The 8,579-nt window shown below is 37.8% G+C and overlaps 1 protein-coding gene across 1 annotated transcript; it reads right to left on the reverse strand.

Annotated features, from left to right (window-relative positions):
• Positions 1–3,866: 3,866 nt before the first annotated feature.
• On the reverse strand, positions 3,867–6,575 carry LOC108915576. Its single transcript, XM_018721644.1, has 2 exons — positions 6,262–6,575; positions 3,867–5,967 (listed from the first exon to the last, which is right to left on the reverse strand). The coding sequence occupies exons 1-2, from the start codon at positions 6,573–6,575 to the stop codon at positions 3,867–3,869; spliced, it is 2,415 nt and encodes an 804-aa protein (XP_018577160.1).
• Between the last annotated feature and the right edge of the window lie 2,004 nt (positions 6,576–8,579).

Raw genomic sequence — 8,579 nt, forward strand, 5'->3', positions numbered from 1 at the left:
TAAAATCCTCTTGTGGCAGCAACATAATATTACAATAGTATTTATGTTTATGTAAAAGTAAGTGCAATTTGTAAGCACATCAACAAAATTATTTACACTCGTCGCTCTTTTGAGATTAAAAAACGTCTCGGCAACTTGAGGTGAGTAAATCGAAAATTTGTAAAGTTCTACATAAGGATGGTAGAAATCCGTACCATTTACAAGCTGTGTAAAAATTTACTTCCGGGAGAAGCAGAGAGACGCCTGAATTTTTGTCAGTGATTGTTAAAGTCACAACATAATCCAGAATTCTTACTACAAATACTTTGGATCGATGAAGCTACGTTCACAAGGTGAGAGGTAGTGAATTTTCACAATATTTGGTCACAAGAAAATCCTCATGAAATTCGGACAAAGATTTTTTCAAGACGAATTTTCTGTGAAAGTGTGGCTCGGTATAATTCGCAATAAAGTTTGTGGACCTTTCTTCTTGCTACCCCATCTAAATTCCCCATCATTTCTAAACTCTCTAGAAAACCATTGAATTATTAGAAGATGTTCCATTAAATATACCACAAAATAAATGGATGCAAATGGATGGTGCTCCTGCGCATTTTAGGAGAATAATGCAAGAATGACTTAATTAAAATTATATGGGACGATGGATAGGTAGAAGACTAAATGCCAATGTCAACTATAATGGTGCAGAGGGTCTAGTGTCTTGGCCAGCCAGATCGCTAGATCTAAACCCCCTGGACTTCTATGTTTGGGGTTACCTATCTGAAAAGTAAAGTTTACTCTACTCCAATAGACACAAGACCACAACTACTGCAGAGAATAGCAGACGGGTGTAGTGAATTAAAAGAAAACTACCACATGATGTTAGCTTCAATTAGTTCCATTAATAGAAGATGTCAAAAATGTATCGATGTGGATGGTTCGCATTTTGAACAATTGTTGTAAATACGTAACCTTAATTTTCGTTTCTTGTTTAGTTGTTGTTGCTTGGTAAATGTATTTTTATTACTATTATTTTGATTTAAATTGTTCTTGTTTATAAAAATAGTGTTTTAGGCCTCCAGAGGAAACTAAAATACTCTAGAAACACTATCTCACAGGTGATGTGGAAATAATGTTGTTGATCTGCTTACAAATTGCACTTACTTTTAAGCATAAACATACATGATCCTGTAATATTATGGTTTGAAGTGTCTGCCACAAGGGGTTTTTATTGGTATGAATAACTTGAGAACGGCGAATCTTAGGAAAAAAATTCAATTTACCTTTTTTACGTATTTAGTGCATTAGAATATAAATCCGTTACAATAACTTGTAAAAAATACAGTGGTGTAGGTTTTTTTTTATAAAAATACGGCGACCCCTGTCCAGTTGTACACCACTGGTTGAATCATTAGAGCTCATATTTTAGGGAATGCAAGACCTACTGTCATACATTATCTGTACCAAATTTTATTGAGATCGGTTAATCGATTCTTGAGATATAAACAAAAATTCAATTTATTTTAACAACTTCAACACCCTGTATCTCTTAAACGAGGCCGTTCCAGACCTATGTTTGTAAGGCAAACTCCTATTATTTTCAAGAGGTCTATCTGTCCTCGAAGTTTCCTGCATAAAATTCGGACCACCCTGTATTTTTATTCGAGGACGAATTTCAGCAAACATTTTGTGGAAACGAATTATTCATAGGTAAATAATATCTAATGAACCCATTCGTTGAGATCTGTATTGATACGTACATATATATTTCCATATTTCATATTGATACCACTGGTGTTGTTATTTGTATCACTGTCAAGATATTGTGTGGAGCTACCAATATGATCGAGACGAATATGGAGCTTATTGCTTTTATATTATAGCGTGTAAGGCCAAAATTTTAATTTCCTCGATGTAGTGCTAGAACGTCTCAGTTATGATTGAAGATAGAAAGATATTTTTTACTTTTTTGAGAGAAATGGATTTTTGATAATTTTTAGTTTTAAAGTAAAAATTCTAGTTGCTACAGTTGAAATTTTTTTTGAAATATTGATACTTTATCTTACAAATTTTCTTACGTAGAATCCAGCGATACTTTTATCTTTTTAGTCGAAAATAGTTAGAGTTATTTAAGCTACTGCATTCTATGTAAAAAATATGGCAGACGGTACCTCCAGAATTATACTTCCAAAATTTAAATACCTCTTCGACAACGAACAAACTTTAATGAAACAATAATTATTAGCTTTTATTATTAGACTATTTTAGACCTGTTCTAGAAATTTTTCGTCTTTCAAAACGCATCTTGAAGCAAATCGAAGATAATTTGGAATATTCTAGAAAATGTCAAAATAAAGATAGAAGAAGAAAGCACTGACGAAAACAATCGAAACATTAACGAGTGATATCAAATTTGTTTTGAAACTGAACATTTTAGGAATTAACCTTGATACAAAAAAAATGCCGGAACTTGCGAAAATAATGAAAGCATTTAGAAACACCAACGAATGACAAAAAGTCTTTAGATCTAAAACACTTTAGGGCTGCCCCTGAAATAAACAAGTTAAATATTGCTGACACTAAAGAAAAAATTACCAAATTCTAGTTAGGGAAGTTCTAACGAAAAAATTGTATGTTGCACCAACAAATAAATGACCTTCCAACGAATAAAAATCCGTTATTTCTAACTTAAGAAGCACTAACGAAACACTAAAGGTATTGAATTTTTTATGAAAAAAATTAATACTTTGAAGGGTAAGTTCACGAAGCGACTCCTCATCTGCATACCATGGAGGAAGTTTCCAATAACCATCGATAACGGTTACAACTCGCTACGCCAAAGATGAAGAAGCTTAAATAGGCCATTCAATTCAAACAAATTCAAATAAAATCATTAAATAATTTTTTAGAATTCAGCCTTCTGTTTGCCGTACTCGCATTCTACGGCGCAGCATTACCATCGCAAAAGCCATAAACAAATCATCATATCATAATTGTTTTACATCAATAATGTGTATTACTGATTACGTATTAAATTATTATTATTTTTTTTTGTTTAAATTACTATGAAATTGACCAAAGTGGGATTAATTCAAGAGCGATTTTCTCAGAAACCGTTAAAGATAACGATTTGAAACAAGTGTACCTTTTTAACGTAAAACAGTTCGGGAAAACGGAATTTGCTGTCCAATTTGTTAAAAAGTCAAAGATGAAAAAGTTACACACGCAAAGTACCAAGGGCCCCCCCGTACCCACCCCAATGGACCTTGTGGAAATAAATGGATTAGTCCATCAAATTGCTCATCAAAATTTAGCTGTGTATACCAAATTTCATTCATTTATCACAACGCGATTGAGAGATATTGCAAAAAAATGATTTCCATTCCTCCCTCTTCAATGGGTCCCTGTGCCCTTAGGAAGCATTTCCGGACCCATGTTCATATGAACTTTTTTACTTAGTTTTGATCATAGAATCGGCCTGTTCAGGGTTGGCAGCTAATTATGAGACACCCTGTATAGAATGTATGTATGAAATTTAAAATTTGATTTTAGTTTTGAATTTCCCGTTTGAATACGTTGAGATTTTGTTACATACATTTTCTGTTCTTATTTTTTAATTTACCGCCAATTTTGCCTAATCGGACGCTTACACATGACCTCAATCGAAGGCAATACCAGATGAGAATGATGCTATCTGTTTGGAGTTCATTGACCTCACAGACTAATGTCCACACTCGTCCACATTTCCTGTCCTATTTGTTCACAGTTGTCCACATCTGTTGTTCTCATTATCCACAGTTGTTCACATCTGTTGTCCACATTCTCCGCAATTGTCCACATACGTTGTCCACATTTTTGTGAACCAAAGGAAAACAATATTAAAGAGGTTACAAAATTGGAGGCGTTACAGGTATCTTTTTGGCATATGAATCACTCGACCACTTCGCGAAATTCTTTCGGGTGCTCTGCTCTTTACACATTCCCGCACTTTCATGATCACAAGATTCCTCTTCTTGCTGATAATGGGGGACGTCTTCTACTTCTGTATCCGGATGATCTTGCAGGGATGAATCTTCCTCTGCCGTAGTGACAACCAGACATTCCAGAGGGTAGATTCGTTGTATAGGACGTAAAAGTTGCCCTCGCTCTGTCTTTACCCTGACGAGTCGAATTTTTCCATCAGTGCCAGGAATGATCTCGATTATTCGTCCAAGAGGCCAGTGTAAACGTTTATCGATGTCGTTGGCTACAAGGACTACTTCTCCAAATGTAATTGGTCGACTTGGCCTTTTATTAAATTTGAGTTTTAGTTGACCAAGATATTGGCTTCGAAAGCGATGACGGAGATCCAAACTAATTTTTTGTCGATAACGTAGCTTTCGATTGAGTGAATTCTGGTGTATAATATCACAATCAGGTAAATCACTATCTACCAGGTCTCTCAAAAACATGGATGGAGTAATAGGTACCAAGTCTTTCAGGTCATTAGATATATAAGTAAGCGGTCGTGAATTTATCACAGATTCACAATAGCATAGTATAGTCATTAAATCCTCATAATTAAAACTAGAGCGACCAAGAACCTTTTGCAACATTTGCTTCATAATACCGCTCAAACGCTCCCAGAAATTGCCCCACCGAGCCGCGGTAGGTGGGTTAAACTTCCATTTTATCCGTTGGGTAGAGGTTTCTCGGAAAATGGTTTCCCAGTCTAACTGCGATAGAGCATTCTCAGTCCCTACAAAGTTCGTACCGCATTCACTATAAATTACTTTAGGTCGACCACGTCTCGCCACGAATCGTCTAAAAGCTTTCATAAAACAAGGTGACGACATAGATGTGCACAACTCAAAGTGTACAGCGCTGTAAACAGCACATGTAAACATACACACCCATGCCTTTTCTCCTGTTTGAAGGTATAATGGTCCTGCCATGTCCACTTCCGTCATTTCAAATGCGACCTCGTCACGTACCCTGTCCTTAGGTAGTGGGGGAGGTTCAACAACAAAGTGTTTAGAATTATACCTCTTGCAAACCACACACTGAGATAAAGTTGATTTGATGGTGCGTCGCCCTCCTAGAATCCAGTAAGATTCACGCAGCAAACTAAGAAGTATCCGGGGACCAGCATGCGACTTTTCCTTGTGCATTTCTAATATCAGCTTCTCCACAACAGGATGTTTAGAAGGAAGTATCATGGGAAATCTAAAATTTTCTAGGTCTTCCCTTCTCGAAATTCTTGTTTTCAGTCTCAAAATACCATGTTTGTCACAAAATGGATTTAAACCGCTTAACCTCTTCTCATCTTCACCTGAGAAACTCTGAGCCTGTATCATCTTAATAACATAAGTTTCGCCCTTATCCATTTCATCCGTAGTTAATTCACCTCTGCGCCTTTCTTCGGGATGTTTGAGGTTATAACAAAACCTATATATCCAGGCTACCATTCTTATAGTCCTGGTATAGCCAGAGAAATAATCAAGATGCCATTCATCAGCCGCTGAACACAAAAGGGTGGTTAGTTTCCTCTTTTTCTCCAGATTAATCTCCAGCTCGTCGCAAGCCAATTCGTCAGTTGGCCAACTATCCTGACTTTCATATAACCATTCTGGGCCCTCCCACCATTTTGACTCCAATAAGTATTTAGGCGAGCAGCCTCGTGAAGGTAAATCGGCGGGTTTTTTTGAACCAGGTATGTGTCTCCATAATTTTGGATGAGTTAGCGCCCGAATTTCTGCTACTCTGTTCCAAACCCCACACAATGTAGCCCACTCTTCTTTCCTTTGAATCCATGCCACAACAGTTGAAGAGTCGCTCCAAAAATAGGATTCGATTTCGCCACTGAAATTCTTTACAGTTTTGATATATAATCTGGCACCGATTGTTGCAGCCAGTAGCTCCAGACGAGGTATGGTTAATTTATGAAACGGAGCAACTCTAGCCTTTGCCGCCAATAAGTGGATAGACACATGACCTCCGGTTATAATTCTGAGGAAAATAGCACATGCAAAAGCACTTTTACTTGCATCGCAAAAAATGGGGATGCTGACATGTCGCACCTGATCAGTTCCCCCTCCGATTCAACGTGGGATCTCTATCTTGAAAAGATATGGTAGGTCTCTAATCCACTGTCGAAATGTTTGCTCCGTCTCAACATCAACTGAATCGTCCCAGCGCAAATTCTTCCCCCAAAGACATTGCAACCAAAACTTGGGCATTAGAGTAGCAGGACTCGTAAACCCAATGGGGTCAAACAATTGTTGTGCCATTGAAAGAATTAACCGTTTCGTTACAACTATGCCTTCCAAATTCAAATCTCCTGTTAACAAAGTATCATTGACCATTAAAGTGTCTCTTGTTAAACACCATTTCAGACCGAGTACAGGAGCAAACGCTTCTTTCTTGTGTTCTTTTCGAGAGTGCTTCCACCCTCTGAATTCAAATTTACCCTGTTTCATTATCATTGTTCCTTCTTGAATGAACTGCCTCAAACTGGTCTCATCCGGAACACGGGTGATGCAATTATCTACATAAAAACTTTTCGACAATTTAACGACATAGTCTACTGTATAGGGAGTATCAGTTTTCGTACACATTTCCAGACAACGGTCAAGATGATATTCAATAGTTTTTCCCAACAAAAATGGACTACAGTTAACTCCAAACACAACTCGTCTGTGTCGATAAGTCTTTTCTTTTCCGTCTGGCCCTATCCATAAAAATCTGAGAAAATCTCTATCGCTGGGATGGATACCGATTTGAAAAAGGCTTTCTTGATATCTGAAGTGACACCTATTTGATTTTCTCTGAATCTCAATAGTATCGAAGGAATTTCTTCAATTAAATTTGGGCCCTTCTCTAGACAATCATTGATCGAAGGTGTTCCCTTTTCATGAGCAGACGCATCAAAAACAGGACGTATCTTGGTAGTACTCTTAGGTTTTACCACAGCCCTATGAGGCAAATAATGAACTGGTAAAACTCCTACATAATCTGCAAGCTCCTCTATGATACCCATCGAGAGCCATTCTTGTAGAACCTGATTATACTCTTCCGTCATGTTTTCGTTCTCTAGTTTTCTAATAGTGGACTGTAATCTCCTTTTTGCGAGGTTATAATTATCAGGGAGTGGAGGGTGTCCGGCGATCCACGGCAGCCTCACTTCATACCTCCCCTGATTTATCTTCACAGTACGCAAAAAGAAATCCTTAGCATCATCGGCTAGCTTCTCCTTGGTTTTCCTTTCTGAAGGTTCGGTAATACCCAAAAGATCAAGCCGCCATAATTCGGTGATGGATGCTTCTTTTATCAGCAGGGACAAGGTTGTTAATGCCAGGTTGAAATCTTCGATGTTCTCCTCAGTAGAAATTTTACCCATAAGAGTGCACCCCAGACATGTCTTGGTAGCAACTAGTCCACATTTCAATTCTCTATAGTCACCACCATAGATTTTACCAGCCACATCTGCTCCAAGTAACAGTTCAATTGGTCCAGGTTCATTTACATCAGAAAGTTCAATATTCAAACTGCGAACTTCTTCCATCCAAGTACCATCGAAAACTGGTAAAATATCGGTACAAATAGCAGGCTGGTCAAGAAAAAATAGCTATCCTTGCAAACAGTAACATCATAGCAATTATGAATTTGTGTCATGGTTTTTCCGCCAAATAAACAATGGACAATACTTTATGTTCGTTTAGGTCTATATCCTAACTTCATGGCTGTAGATCTTAGAATATAGGACCTCTGGGACCCACTGTCGATTAAAGCGCGCGAAACGCAAGACCTTTCTTTGACGCCTTTCAACTTTACCCTTAGAGTCTGTAAAAACACGTGATCTCTCGTACAATTGGTAAGAGTCTGTTCCGTAACAGGATTTACATTGTCCTCAACGGTTTTATTCGAAGGTAATTGTGGACACATAATTGGTACATGTGATCGCGAACAAATCACGCAGCATAGGCGCACGCGACACTTTTTTGCCATGTGACCTGACATAAGACGCCGAAAACACGCTCATTTGTCTGTTAACTGTTTTTTCCGATCTTCTAAACTGATTTTACACGCTTTCACGCAGTCCTCACTCTTATGCAGATTATTACAAAAAACACATTTATTCGCGTCGCAGTTTACTAAATCTGTTGCCGAAGGTAACGCTACCCCAACTGTACCCATTTTTCTCTCGACCCTAGACTTGGCACCGCCATGACCCGGTGAATGTCCTGCAGCTAACCCAAAATTTTCTGTGACCAATGTAATTCTTTGTTCATTTTCGACTTCATTTTTTAAAAATTGCATTAGGCTTACAAGTCGATTCTCTAAAGAAACTTCAACAAGAGACAACTGCCGTGGCAAATTCGTCGTGCTGCCAACCAGTTGAACAGCTTGTGCAGTACGTTGCCAAACACGTAATAACTCTTGTGGCAAGCAAGACTCAATAAGGGGAAAAAGTAATGCGGAACATTTTTCTGAAGTATTGCCTAATGTTTTGAGTGACCTGATTTGTGTTTCGATCAGAGATATGGAGTAGGGAGAATGAGCATCAAGATACGCGAACTTGCTAATAAAGGATATATTAAATACTATATTACCCAAGGAAA

Source organism: Anoplophora glabripennis, unplaced genomic scaffold, assembly GCF_000390285.2.
Source record: "Anoplophora glabripennis isolate ALB-LARVAE unplaced genomic scaffold, Agla_2.0 scaffold1717, whole genome shotgun sequence".
In the NCBI taxonomy this organism is placed as follows: Eukaryota; Metazoa; Arthropoda; class Insecta; order Coleoptera; family Cerambycidae; genus Anoplophora; species Anoplophora glabripennis.